The following is a 22,639-nucleotide window of genomic DNA, read 5'->3' on the forward strand; positions in this document are numbered from 1 at the left end:
AAAGACACCACAAACTGCGGAAATTAGTGACGTTCAAACCGCGGAAATTAGTTAGCTTAGCGCGGATATTAGGGACGTAATTTTGCAAACAATAGTGTCAAAAATCTGTCCGCCTTTCTTTTGTTCATCAAAATCCGCAATAGTGGACATCTGTGACGAATTCCTTAAATTTTGAGCAAATTTGAACTAGTTTCCCTTACTGTGACTGTTTTCCGCAAAAGCCTATAAAGTCCTATCTTAAAACGAGGGTGAGCGGACAATGCTGACTTCAGCGATCAAATTTGCTTGCTAAAAATGTAGGATTGGCGACCTAATGAAGATATGGCGGTTCAAAACCCCGAAGATTATGTGCAACTAACCTAGAAATGCGTAAAATGACAAATAAGTCGTAAAAGATTGAAATTTAGTTGGAACTGATGCTGTGTGTATTTAATATTTCAGATATAATTGTTTGTCTGAATTTGTTCATGTCTTAGTTGCACTAACAATGCCCCGCGGGAGTAACTATGTTCCAATCAGGTGCCTGGGAAGAGGTGCTTTTGGCGAGGCTACCTTGTACCGGAAAACAGAGGTGAGCTTTGAAATCTGAGTCAAAGTATCAGCATAAAGCTATGAATGAATTGAAATTAACCAGCAACAGTCAATCAAAATAATCGAATAAAAATGCCTGGAGGGATTACCAATGAGAAGTACATCTCATCAAGTGGTAACCCAGTAAGACCTCATAAAGCAAGACCTCATATTACTGTTGAAGAGAAACAACACAAATGCTGACAAATTATATCGGTGAGTTTTGAGACTGTGGCCTGAGTTTCAGTTGGACCACATTTATAAAGTTTTCTAATTAAAATTAAGCTTACTTTTTTTCAGTTTTAAGGGTCGGTTTAAGTGCCCTGCTGGTTCTAAGAATGAGTGACAGTAGATTTCGATGATTTGTGTCTCCTAATATATCGTAGTTTCTGGCAACCAACAATTAGTCTGCTACCGAATCAAACTGTAGAATTTCTAAGCATTTCTTTGCATTTTACCGACGCATCGACTTAAGTTGTAGGTTGCAAAACTTTTTAAGCATGTTCCAAAATGTAGCTATTGTTTTGGTAACATCCAGCTATCTCTGTTTATTTGGATAAAAGTACGCCATTGTGAATCAATTGCCTGTTTGTTTCACCATTAAAATGAAAGAAAAATTACCCTGACAACTCTGCTCAATAACGTGATCATTCAGGGCATGATCAGAGCTCTAATACAGAAGCGATTCGAGCAGTTTTTTGAATACGCTCTTATTAGGACTGCTCCTTCATTACACGTCATTTTTGTTTCAATTTTGTGTCATAAGCGAAACAATTCTATGCGTCAAACTTTTTCTGTAAATTTCGGCTCCTTAAAATCTTTTTCGGAAAAATATATGAGTGGTATCATTTGAGAACAGTTGTTGTTGGGGATGGGTCGCAGCAGTATTTCTTGTGGCTATGTGCAGGTTATAATCGCCGCTTGCAAAAAGAATTCAAAGAAAGTTCTTATTTTATGTGATTCCGTCCAATATTTCTTTTGCTTAACATATACCTCAAACGACAATACTTTCTGAACTCGTCAATAGTTACGGTTCATTCAGCTAGTCGTTTGTCGAAAAAATATGCGATATTTAATTGAATTAGAGTAGTTTTGAGCTTTCTTGATTAATTTCCTACCAAATTCAGTTATTTCATGAATTTTATCTTCAGGTCGCCAGGTTTTTCTGAAACTGTTCAATCACATCATAAAAGCCACAGTAAAGCCGTCTCTGTAAATCAATTTGAATCATCGTTTTTTTTATTGTCCTTGTAGCATGTCTTTGGTTGGAGTGTCTTTTGAACAAAATTGCGATTTTTTGTCAAGTCTGGCCTGCAAATCTGATGAAAATGCCATTCAACATAGAACTGAGCTCGATAAGTCATAGATTTTACCCTCCATTTTTAAATGTCGAGTGTCGATTTTTAAAAAATCGCTCGGAGAGGCGATGTTTTAATGGTTAGAAAATGATCAATTTATCCCGTTACGTCTCGCCGAACAATATTTTCCAATTATAGTGTTCGAGTGGTACCAATGCCACAAACAGAAACCATGGGTTTTGGAAGACCCATGAGTTGCTGTTTCTGTGGACCAAATGAATCCATTGCAATATGCTGAGCAAGCACAATTCACGAGCTGACTAGGATTGTCAATACGCCATTCTTCACAAGTGTTCTGCGTATCAGGCGAAGCAACTTTTATGTCCAGCGGCCCTATTGCTCAGAGATTCATTAAAGTATGCTTAAATTTGTTTTAACGAGGTATTCTATCTCCCGTCCCAAGTACACGCAGACAACTTCAAGTATGCAAATTGTTGCTACCTCAGCAACAGAAACGTAGTAGGGGGAGAGTGCAGCCTACTGAAACAACACAAATCATGGATTTGACTAATTCACGGCTGCAAAATCTGTTATATTAAGGCTACCCTTGCTTTTAAAGTTTTTAGAGACGGTATACTATCTGGCCTTGTTATTTGCAATGAAGTCCCCGATACATCCAGCGATGCACAATTTCCAGACCCCCTCGAGCGTCTGATAGCTATTCCTGTGTTTCTGATGTCAGCGATTTGCGATATTTTTAGTCACACAAAGGCAGGTGTCACTCTTCGGAGGAAATTGTGAGCACATCTTCATAGATAAAATCGTGCGAATACCTATTCAGAATTGCATAGCCTTCAACAATGGATATGCATACTTTGAAATCAGCCCTCCGATTTCATATGAAAGAATGTGTACCTCTAACGCTCTCACAAACATCGGCTCGTTTTATTTTGTTTTCAGTTTAGTTTTTCAGTTTGCTTTCATGTGGACAAACTTTAGATTCAACAGCATACGCAATTTTAGTTCGTTTTTTGTCAAACATGATAACTTTCGCCAACGCCTGGTATACAAGTTGAATGATATCAACAAAACTCATTCTGTTTATCATAATTGGAGAGACCAATAGGAAATTTTTCTGTTCGAAGACAGCAAAATCAAGCTGTTTGAATGATTACTGTCTCGTCGCACTAGTGTTCAAATTCCATTATCTATGGCAAGTACTTTGAATTAATAAGCCTCTGACGCTCTTGATTCTCAATCTGAGCATTGATGATGTCCACTTTAAGAAACAGTGGACTTGTAATAACAACAACCCTTTTCAACAGCAGCCGCTCGAACAAACCTTCTAGCGAAATGTCAATTACTTGAAACGATCATCCTTTTGTGTATATTTTTTGTTGATGACAGATGGATGGGAGGTTATCAAGATCTTTAATTCTTACATTGGTTTTCATCTTCATATAACTGACCAATCAAAACATTGCTGGGGTCTTGTCGCCGAGTAATGCAAGTTTTTGTCAGACGTTGGATCAACAATGGATAAAATTTGTGGTCCTGAAGTTTCCTGAGGAGGGGGCAGTGACGTCCTATAGAAAACTCCGCTGTTGTCGGTACTTATTGAATCATGCTACTATTCTATGTTGAGAACCTTAGGTAAACGTCAGCAAGCCCCGTCAACTTTACAGTTAATAATACACCAGGCGTTTCCAATTTTAAGCATTTGAATTCTTATCTGTTCTTTTTAATTTCAATCTTTATTTGCATAAAAACAGTATGAATTCAAACAATAACGAGAAAATTAAATTTTTGCTCCAAGAACAAGATTATTCAATTAGGAAAATCTTCGACTACGTGTCCGAATGAAGTTGAGCTGTTTCGCCGTTCGTTGTCTTGCTCAAACGTGGAAATAATTATTTCACTCCGGGTATTCGATTTTGTTATTAATTTAACTCACAAAGAGAATTACCTTGCAATGTAAATTTCGAAGACCTCCTTATTTTTTAAGGTTGATGTTTTTAGTGCTCTATTACTTGTTTTGAAAATCTTTATTGCAGTTGGGCTTCGTTAGTTTTCCAGTTATCAAAGCGTGGCGAATTTCAAGATAAAATAGTGGCCAAAAAGGCTGAAAAAGATTATTTGCCTCTAATATACGTTTTGCTTCCTTTCTTTCATTAAGTTATTTACGACTTTTACGTTCTGTGCTTTTATCTTCTGAGAAATTATAGAAAAGTTCACTGATGAAAATGGGTAGGAACTTTATGTACAAATGGGCATTAATGAGGCTCTAATGTTTCCCGTTGGAGGTTTACTAAAAATGCTTTTTTTTGTTTTTTTTTTCGTTGCCCTAGGTGGCATTGATCCTCTCCTGTCCAGTACGTGTTCGCGTTATGGAAAGTATCACTGTGAGCAATTGTTTTGTGTTAGACGTCCAGGTAGAAGGAAAAGAAGATGAATTAGTTTCTCTACAAATGTCCTGAGGTACATCTTGAAATACTATTACTTAGCGATTGCGATTAATCAAGCGATGAGCACAATTCAAAATAAACAAAACAAAATTAGTTCATGACAATGAATGAAATAGAAGAAATTTAGAAAAATTAATGTTGAGTTGAGAACTACAAATTAAACAGAAAGCGGCCAGCATCTGGTACCATAAGAAAGAACTCTGTTTTGTTGCGTACTTGTAAAATCAGAGTTAAATGAGAAAACACTTATGACTTTTTAAAAACCATATTTTGCTGTCTGGATTTCAACATTTTTACACCAGAAATGAACCCTCGGGACTGCCAAACTTTGTGCCGGAACAGCTTTGTTTTGAGTTATGATTTATCAACATTAGTCAAAAATTAGTTTGACCACTTCCCAGTTCCCTAATTTGTAATTATCACATATTTTATGTACAAAGATTTGACAGTTAGATTCATTCAATAGTATTTTTGCGAGATAGTATTAGCTACTAATAAATTGTAACGTTCAGCACCTCTGAAAGAAAGAGACTGTCTATGAAACAGCGTTTTTTTATGAAACAACTAAAAGACATTTCTGTGACTGTCTTGTTGTACGCAGTGAAGACCTATACTGATAAATACTATTTAAAGGTTCTTCGCCATGCATGCCAGAAACCGATCTTAATACAAATTTAAGGTGCTCACAGGCTCGAAGTTTATGATACTATTGGACTCCAAGAGTTTTTGGACACTCTGGTCGGTCGTTTTTTCAGTCTAATTATCTGCTTTTTGACCTTGATTCGGCTATACGTCTATAGGCTATACGTCTATAGGCTATACGTCTATAGGCTATACGTCTATCTGGCTATAAATGTACTGGATATACGTCTCGAGTTTGTTTTATCAATTTGACTACAGAGGCTCAGAGGCTTTCAAATACTGCAAGGTTTGTAAAATTTCAGACTTTGCTATGGCGGTTCTGAATGATTCAGTGAAGAATCTTAAGATTCCATAGAAGTTTTCCGTACCTGATCGTCTTGTCTTAGTTTAAGCTAAGAAGCGACTGCAGATAAACTCCATGTCGTGGGTTTCAGAGAAACATGAATTGAAACAGTTTTACTGAGAGTTAGATTTGATCAGTTTGATCGATCTTAACTGTTGCGATTTAACTTCACTTATAGAAAATATTCACTCCTCGAATAATTGAGCTTGCTGAAACTGCACAGAATTTGATGTTTAGAAAATTTATGCATGATTGATCTTCATTTAAACAAAAAACCTTTTTTAAGCTCAGAAAAGAAAACAGGCAAAATTTGAGTGAGAAAAATACTTCATACTTAGGCTTTAAGATGACAAATGTTGGGAAATTATTTAAAAACAAATACTGATGCATTATCTAAAAGTTTTGTCATGTTTATAGCGGGAGTGAATAAAAACTGAATTTTTAAAGTGAATAAAGAGTGAATACTTAAAAAAATACGACAATTTGATTTGAGTTATAAATCATATGGAGACATTACACGGAGTCGTTTGATGAAAAATTTTCTAATAGCTAGCATAATTGTGATATATTTGCGAATTTGTGGTACTGACTTTAATGTAGTAGAACAACCGCGTAACGTGAGAGATTTTGGCCAGAATTTGAAGTGACTAATGCAGGGTCATTCAACAGTTTTTTTACCAGCTCAGTATGTTTCGAATCTGGAATTTCATATCAGAAGTTTTTCAATGTAGACCTTTGGCATTTTCGGGTGTGTATTGTAAGTTTTTATTCACAGGACAACAGTCTGGTTGTTTGGAAAGAAGTTGATCTGGGAAGAATGGATCTAAAGGAGCAACAAGCGGCTCTCTCTGAAGTGGACATCCTGTCCAGTCTCCCACCACACCCTAACATCATCCAATACTTCACGCATTTCCAATCATATCCTCCTGAAGCACCGATGCTCCTCATTGAAATGGAATATGCAAGTGGTATGGTGTCCGTCTCAACTTTTCTTGATAAAAAATATTTCCTTCTTTGGTTTGATTGACTAATTTTAATTTTTTTATGTTGGCAATCTTAGTCATTTCAACGTATTTGATCGATGCAGCGAGTGATGCAGATTGTAATTTCAAAGTTTGAGAATGGGAAATGACTGATTTTTGAGTAGTTTGATATTTGTTATTGAGACTGTGCCTTACTGGAGAAAATGCAGTAGAAATTGCGAAGGGGGTTTTTCGCTTACAGATAAAATTTCTTTCAAAACACTAAAAAGCTATTTGTGCCCGTTTTTTTTAAGTTTTTTTTTGTTCCAGCTAATTATCAATTTTCAAAGATAAAATACCGTTTAGAAATATAGTCCTCAAAAAATAGCGGGCGATTCAAAAGCGGAGGATGACTGATTCTGCATTTAACGCTTCAGTTTTCCCTCTTTTTCTCCGAATGGCATTATATAAGTACTAAAGTTGACTTGCTTTTTTTGCAGTAGATGCTAAAACAACGGATTTTTGAAATTTGGGATCTTCTCCGTTTGTCCCCCCTCTTGCAGTACGTTATGCCCCCCCCCCCCCCCCCTGTTACAGAGCACGTGCCATTACATAGTAAATGATTATGTAAAAATATGGATCGTGCGTCTGGGGGTTGCAAATAGTATGCGCGCACTAAGCTGGGGGGGGGGGGGGCACAAACGGAAAAGATCCGAAAATTGATACTCATAAAATGGAGATGTCGTCACTTTTGTGAATACATGTTACTGAAGTTCTCTGTTTTAGGTGGAAATTTGCAGCAGTACATTGGGAGAGCTACATATCCATTGGAACAGGAGGCAAGTTCTTTTTATTAGATCCGCTTTCATTAACTGATTGTTGTAGATTTCCAATTATTGGCTCTTAAACAAAGATATCAGCAACTGGTTGGAGCTTATTTGAATCCCTCACGACCTAGTGGCTTGAAATTTTTAAGCCTGTTAACATGATGGCGCGCTATACTAACGGATGAGATGAATTGTTATTGGGGGGGGGGGGGGTCATAAATCGCATAGAGGGCAATAAATAAAAGCATTGTTTTGGTCTCGCCACTTATACTAGATTCCAGTGACTTCTTGCAAATAAATTTCTGATTTTGACCTAAGTAGCTCTAATGCAAATCATAAAGCCGCTCAGCTCAGTTTCCAGAGTTGATTGAAAAAAGGTTGCTATACGAGGCTGAATGAAGATTTCGATAATTTTTTTTGTAAATCAATTTAAATCAGCCAGCTGATCAACGAGACCTATGCTATGAATTTACGCAAAGACATGAATTGGGGAGCTTTAAAAAGCTTAGAGAAATGTAATACATGGAAGATGAACTCTGGTTATCTCATAAATACAAAACTAACGTTTTCAATAGTAAGCAAGGAAATGATTAAAGAAAAGCGGGAGCAGATCTGCCTTTGGGGTCCTTGATTCCTATGCATATGTTAAAAAATTTTCTCATAATTATTGTCCGATGTTTGACAATAGTCATCGGTTGCTCATGAGTCATTATTTGATCTAATTAATGATCTGAGTTCCTAGCAGTGATTTTCGTGACTTTTAACTATTTCCTCCAAAGAAATTATAAGTTGATAAATTTTTTGCGTTTTTGTTACTTAGTGTTTTATTGCTTAATCTTAAGAATAACTGTCCTAATTGACCTTCAACTGGGTCGCAATAGCTGTCAATTTTTTGGCTGGAAATTGTAGCTATCCCTCTCATTGACATTGGTACCATTTGATATAAAGTTTTTTTGGCAAATTTTTGAATCATGCCTTTGGCGTTCTTTTGGTTCCTTTTTACCTAACGGTACTGGTAATGGTTGATTTCTGATTTATAAAGTTGTATGCTATTCTGTGAGTACTAACTTTAGTATGTAGTTTTGTGTATTTTTTTAATAACCGCCGTCAGCCTCTCAACGGCTAATATTTAGGCGGTCTCCTTTTTTTTTAATTCGCTTTACCTTTTGATCACGTTTTTCGTTTTACATTTACATAAGTCTAGATTTTCACGCTCGACTTCTTACTTTATTTCACTCACTATTTTAACTGACTGGATTTTAAATTCTTTCACGTATTGAATTAGGTAATGTTGTGAAGACGGTCAATGTCAAAAGTGCAAAATCAAAATTACGAGATAAACCAATGAAGCCCGGTCATTAAGTCATAGTACATTAGGTTATCAATGTTCATTAAAGCGATTGCTAGTTGACGTTATTATCATGCTTAATTGCCTCCAGTTTGGAAGCTGAATTAAGTGTAATTTTGCAATTTAACCGAATCTGCACAGAATTTACACAAAAAAACACTTGACAGTTAGAAAAATTCTGTCAATTTCTAGCTTTTAATTTTCTTTTTCTGTTTCAATCCCCATGTGCGTCAAGCGGGTCGACGGGTCAAGGGGGTCAACTATTTTTCCTTTTTTGGACATTTTGCATTGTCTGTTATTGATTTCCAGAAGCTTGAATTATTTTGTACTCATTCTAGGGAGGCATAGTATCAATGCAAAGTGTTCTTTTTGCTGATTGTTTGTTTTTTGTTTATTTTTGCGCATATAGGATCATTTGCTTTGTTGACTGTCGCAATTTGTTTGTCAGGTCTTTAGTTAGTTCAATGCTTTGGATTGTAATTGAGGACGTGATCTGCTACGTTTTTTTTATAAATTCGTTATTCCTTCCGATCACCTTTTACGTAAGTCACCTGTCACGTTTAACTGCTGAATTTTCGTCAAGCAACGGGGGCGTCAAGGTCAAAAGAGCAAAATCAAAAGAAACTGGATAAACCAATAAAGCTTGTTCGTGGTGCATTAGGTTGCCAAAGTTCATTAGAGCGATTGCTAGCTGGCCTTTTATCAGCTTAATAGCCTTCAGTTTGGAAGCTGAATTAAGTATAATTTTAGAATCCAAGTGAAACTCTAATCAAGTTTTAGAACACTTTTTGACACTTTTGGAACAATTTCTGTCAATATTTGTCTCTTTTTTCTCTTTTTGTTTCCATCCCGCTGTGCGTCATTCTCAACAGAGGCTATTTGCCGGCAATCTGCCGGCTATGTTACAGATACTGGTACAAAAGTTGCAAAACATCTATGGATGGTTATATTTAAGCTGGACACATCAATCCTATCATTACCAGCTAAGTTTCGCAAATTGGAATGGAATTTTTCTTTTAAGGCTGTGGAATGGTTGTTCTACCAACTGATGAGCGGAGTTAGACATATCCACAATGTGCATGTACTACACAGGGACATTAAAAGCATGAACATATTCCTGAACAGGACAGATGCTTTACTCAAATTGGGTGATTTTGGTATCAGTAAGCGACTCGACCAATCACAACACATGGCACAATCTGTGAGCATTTATTGAGAATAAACCTCAGTCATCCAATTTTTTAATCGATTTCATTCAAATGTGATTGGATTAAAAATGTCAAGAAGTCATGAAATGCTTCACAGGAAGAAATGTTTAATGTGAAGAAAAGAAATGGACTGCTGATATTTGATTAATTAAACTGCTAATCTGTTGTGTTGATGACTAAAGTCATGATAACCAAGTCAATTGTCAATTCAAATTTTCAATTGTAAAAAATGCTTCACAGGAAAAATGATTTGTCAAAAATTGAAAAGACGAAAATAGAACTTTCGAAAAGATTAGTAATGTCCTTGAATGTCCTAGTTTTCTTGTTGTAGTTCTAAGGTCCACACTTGTGATTTGAGATCTATGAGGCAACATAGTTTGTCATGTTTACTCTGGCGGCTGTGGTTTCGGACGTTGAGGCTAACTTATATTTCAGGTCGTGGGAACTCCGTACTACATGTCACCTGAACTGATGCAAGGATTACAGTAAGTTGCTTGTTTGAAACCGATTATTTTTTCTGATTCCCCGGCGGACGAGTTATCTTTTTACATTTGAAAGCTTTCATTTCGTAAGATATATAGCGATCTGAGCAAAAATTCTAATGGTTCATTTATCTGCAGCTCAAATAAAGTATATAGCTAATTTTAGGAAAGTATCTTCAAAAGAGGGTCTGCTTTGCCTTTTCTGTAAAAATTTACTGCTGTTTGGAATAGTGTACGGTACTGTTTTTTAATGAAAATAATTTGACAAAGTTTTTGCTCGCTCGCCATTTTCTATGTGATAATAGTAAAATGGTTTTTTGGAAATTAATGTTTGTAAAAAATGGAACACTTTTCTGATAGCTCTAACACCTCTAGCACTATTGGACGTAAGAGAGAAGCGAAATTTATAAACTTATTTAGTGAAAACCGAATATTTTAGTTATCAACTTGCAGTGACCATTCTTCCATGTTCGCTAACGATTGGTGCCTTCAAAAGGAATTAATTTGCTGGTTTTCAAAGCTAGTGTTAATTGGTAAAAAAATCTTTTGAGTTTTTTGTTGTGCCAATTGTCAACGAAGACGAATTATTACTGTTATAAATAGGTTTGGCTCCAGAAAATGATACAGGTAATGATTTTGGAGCTGAATTATCCAGACTTTAATGGTTCTTTATGCTAGTGGAAGATTATTCACACGGTGTAATTTTTTTCTGGATTTAAAGTGGGCCTCCGACACGATCAATCAATCACTATATTTTTCTGTAAAAACTGGAGAGGTATGGTATAAGAGGAAATTATTTAAGTTGGTTCAGTTCCTACCTAAGTAAAAAAAATGCAATGTGTTTATCTGAATAATGGTGTACAATCTGGCTGGTCAAAAATAAATTGTGGTGTTCCACAAGGTTTCATTCTTGGTCTTCTTCTTTTTGTAATATATATTAACGACTTAACCTGTCTGTAAAAATTTGAAGGTAATTTTTTTTCGCTGAAGATTCTATTTTGGATGCTTTTAGCTTCTTTTAAAGCATTCAACAGGATCTTGAAAAAGTCATTGTGGCAAGAGCAAATTAAAATAGTATCTATTTTTTTTAAAAATATATTCAACTTAGTTTCAAAACCAATACTTCTAATCACTGTTTCAAGTTCAATAATGATTGTTATTAAAGTAGAGCCTGTTTCCAGATATTATACAATTAGACAACAGGCGCTGCTTTCAAAGTGACATCATTTACTTGGGAAACAGACTATCGAAGCAATGTGGAATCTTATCTAAATTGAGATATTTCGTTCCCCGCTGTCAACTGATTAGTTTTTTTACTAATTTTGTTTGTGTCATCCAGTACGGTGATTTAGTTTTCTGCCCTTGTAGATACTCTTCTCTAAAACCTTTATACTTTCTACAGAAAAAAGATTTTGAAAAGCAGTTACTTCTGACCAAAAACCGATGGTTGCGATGACATCTTTCAAAAGCATCTATTGTTATCTGTTTACGAATTGCATATTTATGAACTGCTCATTTTTATGGATGTGAATTGTCTTGAATTTGTTTTAAAGGCAATCAATAACCAGCATAAAAAATCGTTTTGCAATAACCTCTTTGAACTGAAAAATTTTAAGGAGAATACGAGAAAAAATCTGCAATTGCTGAATGAACCTTGTCTGAAACTGTGTAAAAATTACAAAGATGCTCAATCAGACTGCTTGCTGCTAAATTGTACAATAAGTTAAAGGTCATCGGAATTATTCATTCGCGGCTTGATAAGACATTGAACAATGAAATAATCGGGTTTTGTCTTGGAATTAAATCTTATTTGGTAGGTAACGAGGAGCTTACAAAGTATATTTCGTTAAATAGCTTTCAGTAATCTTTTGTGTTGATTGATGCTAGAAAACTTCTGGGGCAGTTTGTGAAATAGACTTTTTTTAGTCTCATCTGTCCGTGCTTTATCACTTGCTGTAATTGTGTGAAAAAGAAATAAATTCTTTCTTTCTTACGGCGTGATTTCAAGCCCATTTGCTACCAAATGGTCAAACAATTATTGGTGTTTCTGTTTGCAGGTATGATGAGAAGAGTGACATTTGGGCGTGTGGATGTGTTCTGTTTGAACTACTCACTCTGAAGAAGAGCTTCGATGCCACTGTTAGTAGATACACTTCTTTATACACCTCGCCAAGAAGTGCGAAATGCAGGATCTTGTTTTTCTTGACCTTTTAACTTCTACCAAGTAGCAATGCCTTAGCTTGTTATTTTAAGTTTGCCTGTTAGATCTTAACATGCCGTGTAAAGGTCTTGGTAAAATTTTTAGTTTCTCGCAACGCGTGCTAAGATCTTGTACGTTTCGACGTTTTATTAACAAATGGTGAATCAGATCTATTGTAGATGTATCAGATATAATGTATGTATATTTCTTCTATAATAAAAAATGAGTTATTTAATCAATGTTCACGACATCAAGTCGTTTTAGTTTTAAGTAATTAGTGAAATCAGTGGATTTTATGAGAGTCGTTCAATTGCGTGAAACAAGGCAAACGGAAAGCTCAATGTTCAATTCTAAATTTCCGAGACTGTATCAGGCCTTGGCGACCACTGATGAAGATTTTGTCAAATATATGGTTCTGCGTCTTCTTCAGGGTTTCGCTACTGAGTGGTCGTGAAAAATTTGTCTCGTCGTCCTACCCAAGTTTGTTTCTTTTCGATTGTATCGGTCAAATAGAGGCACTCCAAATGCTTCCTTCGCATGGCATGGCCAAAGTACAGTAACTGTATTGCGTTTGATTAGGCTGCGCATGGTTTGAAAGATCCTCCGTGCTCTTTTGTGATTATTTTTTGCTTTCCATGAAACCATTTTAATCTTACGGTGGCTGTAATAATTCTTCGTCTTGTGAGTCTGAGCTTGTGTCCGATTTCAGGGACTATCTGGAGCGTATGGGTCTCTACCCTAGTGATCGCCGAATTGAAAAACTTGCAAGCAACTTGGAAGCAATCTTGCAAGTGAATGCATACGGGTACCAAGTTGCTTGCAAGATTCTTGCAAGTTTTTCGATTCACTTGCAAGAATCTTGCAAGCTTATCGATTCACTTGCAAGATTCTTGCAAGCTTTTCGATTCATCTTGCAAGATTACTTGCAAGATGAATCGAAAAGCTTGCAAGATGAATCGAAAAGCTTGCAAGAATCTTGCAAGCTTTTCGATTCAAATGCTGGGAAAGGGGGCAAACACAGAAAGGGTGAAGATTTTTGCAGCAGTAAAATTGTCTTAGCTTTAGCGTGAGCCTTTTTAGCTTTTTTGAGGTCTAGAGCCGGTGCATTACTGTGCTCCATAAGGAGCGCACCTGGTCTCTAGCCATCAAAGAAAAAGAAAGACCCGAAAGAGCTAAGACTAATGCGCGAAGGGGTCACAAACAAGGGCGGGGGGTTATCGCGCTGCGCGAAGGGGTCACAAACAAGGGCGGGGGGTTATCGCGCTGAAGAAAGAAACAGGCAAACATATAAATGAACATCTAAATGAACAACAAAGGGGGCACAGAGAAGGCGGGGGGTTATTGTGTGCTGCGCGAAGGGGTCACAAACAAGGGCGGGGGGTTATCGCGCTGCGCGAAGGGGTCACAAACAAGGGCGGGGGGTTAGCGCGCTGAAGAAAGAAACATAAACATATAAATGAACATCTAAATGCACAAGAAAGGGGGCACAGGCAAGAGGTGGGGGTTCGCGCGAAATGCGAGAGAAACGACGAAAAACGAGCGAGCACCCGAAAAGCGAGCGAGCGATAAACGGGCGAGACAAAAACGAACGAGCGAAAAGCGAGCGAGCGCAAAACGAGCGAAACAAAAACGAACGAGCGAAAAGCGAGCGAGCGCAAAACGGGCGAGACAGAAACGAACGAGCGAAAAGCGAGCGAGCGCAAAACGAGCGAACCAAAAACGAACGAGCGAGCAAGCGAACAGCGAGCGAAACAAACGAACGAGCGTGAAAGCGAACGAACGAAAAGCGAGCGAGCGGAAAACGAAAACGAGCGTGAAAGCGAACAAACGGAAAACGAGCGAGCGCAAAACGAGCAAAACAAAAGCGAACGAGCGTGAAAGCGAACAAACGGAAAACAAGCGAGAGCAAAACAAAAACGAACGACCGTGAAAGCGAGCGAACGACCGAATTTGCCCAGAAGGCAATCCTAAAAAGCACAAAAACACTTTGCCATAAGCAAAGAAAACTGGAGAGAGCGAGAAAAGCGAAGAAATAAATGCCCAAAAGGCAACAAGAAGAGAGAGAGAGCGAGAGAGAGCGAGAGCAAGTTTTCTGAAAAAATCAGCTAAAGAACAAGAGAAGCGCTCATTTTTAATCAAAAATTTTAATCACAGCGCTTCTTACAAAATAAAAAACCAAAAAGAAGACAAGAAAACGCCCATTGATACAATTACAACTTGGTTATTTTAATCAAACCGCTTCAAATCAACAAACCTAAGGACCAAAACCAAAAAAAAGTAAAAACGAGTAGATAACGTCATCAACAAGAGCAACAGCAGAACAAAACAAGAGGCCAAAACTTGAAAATGTTGCAAATCAGTGTTCAATCATTCTTTTTTTGAAAAAGATTGAGAAAACTATAACTGTCAGCGCTCAGGAAATTGAATGTTTATCACATAACATCAATGCATCATTCCAAAAAATATCAGGAGGAAAAAATAGAGATAACAGAAGGTGCAATACAGAAAAACCAGAGCGACAGAACAAGAGAAGCGCTCATTTGTATTTAGAAATTTCAATCATAGCGCTTCTTACAAGAAACTTTAAAAAAACAGAAGGCAAGGAGGCGTTCATTGATACCTATTACTATTTGGTTACTCTAATCAAAACACTTCAAATCAACAAATCTAAAGACCAAAACCAAGAAAAAGTAAAAACGAGAAGATAAAGTCATCAACACGAGCGACAGCAAAACAAAACAGGAGGCCAAAACTTGAAAATGTCGCAAATCATTGTTCCATCACTCTTTTTTGGAAAGGATTAAGAAAACTATAACTGTCAGCGCTCAGGAAATTAAATGTTTATCACATAACATCAATGTATCATCCCAAAAAATATCGAGAGGAAAAATTTAAAGAGAGACCAAAGTTACAGTAAAGAAAAACCAGAGCAACAGAACAAGAGAAGCGCTAATTTGTATTCAGAAATTTCAATCACAGCGCTTCTTACAAAAAAACAAAAGACAAGGAAGCGCTCATTGATACCAATTACCATATGGTTATTCTAATCAAACCGCTTCACATCAACAAATCTAGAGACCAAAACTAAGGAAAAAGACAAGCACCTACCAAAAAAGAAAATGCGCAATCAAAGCGCTCCCAGACAAACAAAAACAGCAATAAAAGGAAAAAACGAGTAGAGAAAATCATCAACAAGAGCAACAGAAAAACAAAACAAGAGGTCAAAACTTGAAATGTTGCAACTCGTGTTTCATCACTTGCTTTTGAAAAAAATTAGGAAAACTATAATTGTCAGCGCTCAGGAAATTGAATGTTTATCACATAATATTAATGTATCATCTTAAAAAACATCAAGAGGAAAAACTTTAGAGAGACCAGGTGAAAAGAAGAAAAACCAGAGCGAAAGAACAAGAGAAGCGCTCATTTGTATTCAGAAATTTCAATCACAGCGCTTCTTACAAAATAAAAAAAAACAAAGGGAAAACAAGAAAGCGCACATTGATACAATTACTACTTGGTTATTCTTATCAAACCGCTTCAAATCAATAAATCTAAGGACCAAAACCAAAAAAAAGTAAAAACGAGTAGATAAAGTCATCAAAAAGAGCACCAGCAAAACGAAACAAGAAGCCAAAACTTGAAATTGTTGCAAATCAGTGTTCCATCACTTTTTTGAAAAAGATTAAGAAAACTATAACTGTCAGCGCTCAGGAAAATGAATGTTTATTACACAACATCAATGTATCATCCCAAAAAATATCAAGAGGAAAAAATTTAGAGAGACCAGAAGGTGCAATAAAGAAAAACCAGAGCAACAGAACAAGAGAAGCGCTCATTTGTATTCAGAAATTTCAATCACAGCGCTTCTTACAAAATGAAAAAAACAAAAGGAAGACAAGAAATTGCACATTGATACAATTACTACCTGGTTATTCTAATCAAACCGCTTCAAATCAACAAATCTAACGACCAAAACTAAGAAAAAAGACAAGCACCTACCAAAATAGAAAATGCGCAATCCCAGACAAACAAATACAGCAATAAAAGGAAAAAACGAGTAGAGAAAATCATCAACAAGAGCAACAGAAAAATAAAACAAGAGGCCAAAACTTGAAATCTTGCAACTCAGTGTTTCATCACTCGCTTTTGAAAAAGATTGAGGAAACCATGACTGTCAGCGCTCAGGAAATTGAATGTTTATCACATAACATCCTTGTATTTTATCTTAAAAAATATCAAGAGGAAAAAGTTTAGAGAGACCAGAAGTTGCAAAAAAGAAAAACCAGGGCGAAAGAACAAGAGAAGCGCTCATTTTTAATCAGAAATTTTAATCACAGCGCTTCTTACAAAATAAAAAACCAAAAAGAAGACAAGAAAACGCTCATTGATACAATTACTACTTTGTTATTCTAATCATACCGCTTCAAATCAACAAATCTAGGGACCAAAACCAAAAAAGAAGAGTAAAAACGAGCAGATAAAGTCATCAACAAGAGCAACAGCAAAAAAAAACAAGAGGCCAAAACTTGAAAATGTTGCAATTCAGTGTTCCAGTGTTCCATCACTCTTTTTTGAAAAAGATTAAGAAAACTATAACTGTCAGCGCTCAGGAAATTGAATGTTTATCACATAACATCAATGTATCATCCAAAAAAATATCGCCAGGAAAAAATTTAGAGAGACAAGAAGGTGCAATAAAGAAAAACCAAAGCAGCAGAACAAGAGAAGCGCTCATTTGTATTCAGAAATTTCAATCACAGCGCTTCTTACAAAATGAAAAAAACAGAAGGAAGACAAGAAAGCGCCCATTGATACAATTACTACTTGGTTATTCTAATCAAACCGCTTCAAATCAACAAATCTAAAGACCAAAACCAATAAAAGAGACAAGCCAGAATCAATAACCAAATTTTTCAATCACAGCAATTCCAAGTAAACAAGAAAAACAACAGAAAAAAAACGAGCAGAGAAAATCAACAAGAGCAACGGAAAAGAAACCAAGAAGCAATAGCAACAAAATGCAATTCAGCGTTTTATTACTAGTTTTTTAAAACTAATGAAAACTTCATAACTGTCAGCACATAGGAAATTGATTGTTACCATCACAGCGCATCCATGTAACATCGTAAAATATAACAAGAGCAAAAAATTTGAAAACAGCACTTCCAGTTAAACACGTGCAGCACGAAAAAGAAAAAACGAGTAGAGAAAATCAAGAGCAGCAAACGAAAACAAGAAGCAAAGACAAGAAAAAATCTAACAATTCAGTGCTAAGTCACTCGCGTTCAATAAGATCAACAATTATAAAATTCAGCAATCAAGAAATTGATTGTTTCCATCACAGCGCATCCATGGATCATTTTAAAATATATCAAGAGCAGAAAATTAAGAGAGGCCAAAAGGTACAAAACAGAAACATCAGAGTGAAAAAACAAAAGAAGAGCCTATTTGTAGTCAGTGGATTTTATCACAGCGCTCCATGAAAGAAAGCTTAAAAAGCGTAAAAAAGGCAAAGAAGCACTCATTGATGCCAATTATAAATTGTTTACTCTAGTTGAATCAACTCAAATCAACAAATCCAAAAACTAAAACCAAATAAGTCCCTTTCAATAATCGAATTGTGCTATCACAGCACTTCCGGGAAAACAAGAACAGCGACAAAAACAGAAAAAACGAGGATGAACAATCATCACTTATAACAGAAAACGAAAAAGCAAAAATAATCAACAAACAAAAACAAGAAGCTAGCAAAGACACTTAATACTCAAATCAAACCAACTCATATTATGAAGTGACTATGGTACACTACAACTCATAATTTCTCATGATCACATTCACAGCGACTATCTTTGAAGAAAACGAGGAAAGATGAGAACTCAATGATATTCATTTTTCTCTAATAACAGAGCTTCCCCGCATAATGCAAACATTAAAAACAACATTTAAAAACCTAGAGCAACAAAGATGTACTCAATCACAAATTTCAAAGAAGGAATCATTAACATAAAACATTCAAATCATAGCGGATCACTGTTCAAAGCAGATAATGGACACAAAAAAAGGAAGAGGCACGCATGTTTCAAGCTGTTCCAAACACAGCTCTTACAAACAACTGGTAGCAAAATTCAAAAATTGAGCAAAATTGAATTAGCAAGCATCAAACTCAACAAGAATTTAGTCATTCAATGTATTATCAATCATTATCAATCTATGATCCTAATTAAATATTACAATCAGCGTTGAGAAAGCTAAATTTATCCATCACGGCGCAATATGAAAACAAAAAGTCACGTCCAAAGCAAGGGACAAGAGTGGGTGGAATACGCAAGCAACTTAGAGGAGAGAAATAAACAGTCGCTCATATGCATTCACTAAATTTAGACAGTGTTTAGCAACAAAAGAAAAACAAGACAAAAATCTGATGTCACAAAAGAAGCCGAGAGTTTTCGTAATTTTTTTAAAAAAAGTTAATAATCACTGTCAGAGCACAGACAACTAACTGCTTTAACACAGCGACTCCAAAGAGAATCGGAAAAAAACGAATAGCTAATACCTATCAGCTCAACCACTGTAAAGAGCTGTTCTAAAGAAAAGAAAGCCTATATCGCCCTACCACTGTAAGGGCTACTCAACTAAATTGTTACATAAGGGACATTTGACATTTTCTAACTTAGAAGACTTTGACCTAGGATAGAGCAGAAAACTGAATTCATCAACAAAAGAGTTTTGACAAAGGTTGGCTGAGACAATGATGATTAAAAATCAATCAGTAAAGCATCAAAGAAACAGTATTTACAACAGATAGAGAAATATCCATCAATCAAATGACTGAAGACAGGCGATCAAAACATAACAGAACACAAATTATTAAGACAACGAAAAGCACGAACAATAGCTTAGGTTCACATTTAGCAAATTTCAATGTCTTAAGTTTTCAGAGTCTTAAAATTTTCTCACTCGAAAGCCGAAAGTTTCACACGCTTTCACTAGGAAACGTAATATGTCAAGTTTCCGCCGCATACAGGGTGAAATCCTCCTCTGTTATCAAATTGCTTCATGTACATTTGGGTAGCTTTGAATAGATTTCTACCTAAATGCCGTTGCAGTACTTGATTTGCCGCTACTATCAAATGCGGCTCAACGTCTTTTCTTGGCAGCAGTTTAATAACGCGAACTCTTGTACCTCTTTCACTCAACACTTCTTGAAACGCAATTATTTTGCAGGCAACTAAGGTTGGATCTTCGGCCTCTCTGTGCTTGAATTTTCCTAGGTCATTATTTCCCACCATAATTATTACGTATCTATACTGACATGCAAGCTCCACGTCATTAACATTTAGGTCCATTGCCCTTCGTCCGCTTACACCATCGACAACTACTGGCAACTGTTTAAGGAAACGATCACACAATATTTCATTTCTGAGATGCTTTATGTTGGAGTCACCCATGATCAGGATTGCATCCTTCTTCGGAGTCATTCTCTATACAACAGATCAACTGAGAACATGTCAGTTTGCCAGACCTAGCGCCCTAGATTCCCAGATCCAGACTCGACTCGACCAATCCAGACTCGACCAAAACCACACAAAAATCGACCAGTATTGAAAGACCACGCCGAAAACTAGACTCAAAACACTTATTCTTGGCTTAAAATCAAACTGAACCACTGTAAGCAGTTTTTCTCATCCTATATTGAGAGTTTCATTCATTTTAGAAGTATATTAAAAGAGTGAAAAGTTGGTCAGGACACCTAATTAGTTATGCTCAAAGACTTCTCTCATCACGCTCGCGATAAAAGTACCCTCACTTAGTTCATACAGAACACACTTCCAAGTTAAATCCTCAGCCCTAATCATTTCTAACTCTCCCGGTTTTCCAATTTTGTATAGAAACAATACTGATTCAGTCTCATGTTTACTATCTACAAGTTTTTTGCTTTTCATGCATCTGACAACTGCATATTCCAGTTCCGAATTCCTCAATTTGGCAAAAAATTCTATTTTAACAAACTTATTACCAGTAGTTGGGGCAACACTGTTCGAAGTATTTTTTTTAGTGTAAGTAAAAGAGCTTGATGTGTAAACTAATCCACCACAAGTCAAACGACTTTTTTTTTGAACTAAATTATTTTCCAAAGCGTATTCTTGATTTTCTACAGAAAGCCGCACATACAAACTACAGTTGATCTCTTTCGCTTCCTGAGAATCATTTTGCCTGTGTAAAAATTTTTCAACAATTTTGTTAGGATTTTTGACAGAACCCTTGATTGTCCTTATGAGTAGGTGGTTTGCGGACTCAAATGAGAAGGCAGAAACAAGCCATAGCGGTCCAATTTGTCTGCATTGGTGAGCTAAATGTCGCAAGGTGTGCATATTGAAAGACTGTGAGTCTACTCCAAAAGCTTTTAAGAAATTGTCAAAAAAAAATTTTAGATGATTTTCAGCATCCGTTAAAATAGCTTCACTCAATTTTTGTTCACTTAGGAGGCGAATTGCTTTTGAAAGTCTCAAGAATAACTCAACCAATAATTGATCAACTGAAAAACTTTTAAACATAATCAAAGGACCTAAATGAAAAAAGAAAAGCCGGAAATCAGCAGGTTTCCACAGATTAAGCTCCGAAACATTTTTTGGTTTGTGTAAACTTTCATAGGGTACCATGCAATCAATCAGACATTTATTGAACTCTTCCTTGGAATTTTTTGCAACCTTGGAAATCAGAGCCTGAGTCAAAATTTTGGCACAACCTAAAAAAATTTGATGCATGGGGTCAATAGGGACATTCCATGGAATGCCAAAAAATTTGCTGAGCGGTGATACTCCCTTTACCCCGAATTTTCCTGACATTGCGTTTTTTAGATACTCTTGATTTTGCCTATGAAAAAGTTTTTCTTGAACCGGATAGAGCATTCGCCTGTTCTGATAAACACCACCACTGTAGCAATAAGGACATCCGTAGTACCCGTTAAATTGTTGCACCATACATACAGAAGCCATAGCTGGCATATCACAAATAAGATATAGAAAATTTGCGGAACATTCACCCAGTCCTTCTATTACTAATTTGTCGCTCAAAAACAAATCAATTTCAAAGCTAATTTTTTTAAAAGGAAACTCCAATTTGGCTTTCCTTTTCCTTGCCAGAGGCCTAGCAGGAGGTGGTTTGAAAACTCTGACCGCAATTTTGGAGGCAAATTAAAAATTTGGACCCAAACAGGCCAAACCGAAATAAAACGGGATTTAAATAAAGCCACACCGTCAATATTGATGTTTAGTAAAACTTCTTTTTTCTTGATCTTAATTGTTCCAGCTGTCCAGCTACAAGACTCAGACCACGATTGTTTTATATAACTAATATTTTTACCCAAGATTGATTTTAGCTGTTGGCGAAGATTGACTGCTACAAATTGTGATGCATTGTGTTCAAATATAGTGCAAGAAGGCAAGCTTAGCAACGTTGATGGGGCCGAAATATTATTAGAAGGCGGTAAAACTTTCCCGAAAAGTCTCAAAATATCACGTCTGCACGCAGCAGAAAGAGTGTGTCGGTTTGCAATTGAGTCAAAAGCATTATTAAAATCTGTTGTAGAGAACTCTGAGCCATCATAGAGTTCTAATTCGGGATTCCAATTCTCACAATCTAAAAACGTCTCCGACACCAAATTCTCTTTTCTTTCCTCATCATCAAATAAATAAAGGTTCAAGGGTTCCGAACGTAGTGGAGTCGAACAGACGGGACCAACTGGCTGAAACTTATTGAGGAAAGGTGAAGGCAAAATGACGGAGCTAACTTCATCATCTAGCTGCGGAACTGTTGTGTTAAGGCTAGAATGCCTGGACGTTTCTAAAGAACCATAAATTTCACTATATGACAAAACAGAAAAACTTTCTTCTTCAGCAAGCAATTCAGCAGCACTATTATCTGCTGTCATTGCTAAAATTACTTTTTTCGAGTATCTGTACATTAGATCAACCGCTTCACCTTTTCTATTCAAAATATCCGTTTTGGTTGACAGGACTTTTTTCAACTTATTACTATGATTCTCTTCATCACCACTAAATAATTTCCTTTTACGTGACGGCAAACGATCTTCTAAAGGGTCTCCGTGCTCGGAGGTAAACTTACACAAACAAAACTTATTGAAATCTCCGAAGAAGTTAACGTCATACTTTACCGTAATTTCATCACCATTATTAATATCTTTAATTGCTACACAGCGAACTAAATTCCCATGTATTTCGTATCTCGAATTAGGTTTACAACACGAATTTACAAAGGATACCGGCCCTAACAT

At 36.3% G+C, this 22,639-nt stretch overlaps 1 protein-coding gene across 2 annotated transcripts in view; it reads left to right on the forward strand.

Moving 5' to 3' along the window:
- Positions 1-445: 445 nt before the first annotated feature.
- LOC142352256 (serine/threonine-protein kinase Nek9-like) overlaps positions 446-22,639 on the forward strand; it is a 148,658-nt gene continuing 126,464 nt past the window's right edge. For both annotated transcript variants that reach the window (XM_075404734.1, XM_075404733.1), the window contains exons 1-6: positions 446-571; positions 6,094-6,286; positions 7,067-7,119; positions 9,477-9,656; positions 10,099-10,148; positions 12,203-12,284. In XM_075404734.1, coding sequence (XP_075260849.1) covers positions 488-571; positions 6,094-6,286; positions 7,067-7,119; positions 9,477-9,656; positions 10,099-10,148; positions 12,203-12,284 — 642 coding nt within the window. In that variant the 5' untranslated portion in view covers positions 446-487. The remainder of the gene's footprint in view (positions 572-6,093; positions 6,287-7,066; positions 7,120-9,476; positions 9,657-10,098; positions 10,149-12,202; positions 12,285-22,639) is intronic.

This window comes from Convolutriloba macropyga, chromosome 13 (genome assembly GCF_964194025.1).
Source record: "Convolutriloba macropyga chromosome 13, txConMacr16.3, whole genome shotgun sequence".
Taxonomy (NCBI): Eukaryota; Metazoa; Xenacoelomorpha; order Acoela; family Convolutidae; genus Convolutriloba; species Convolutriloba macropyga.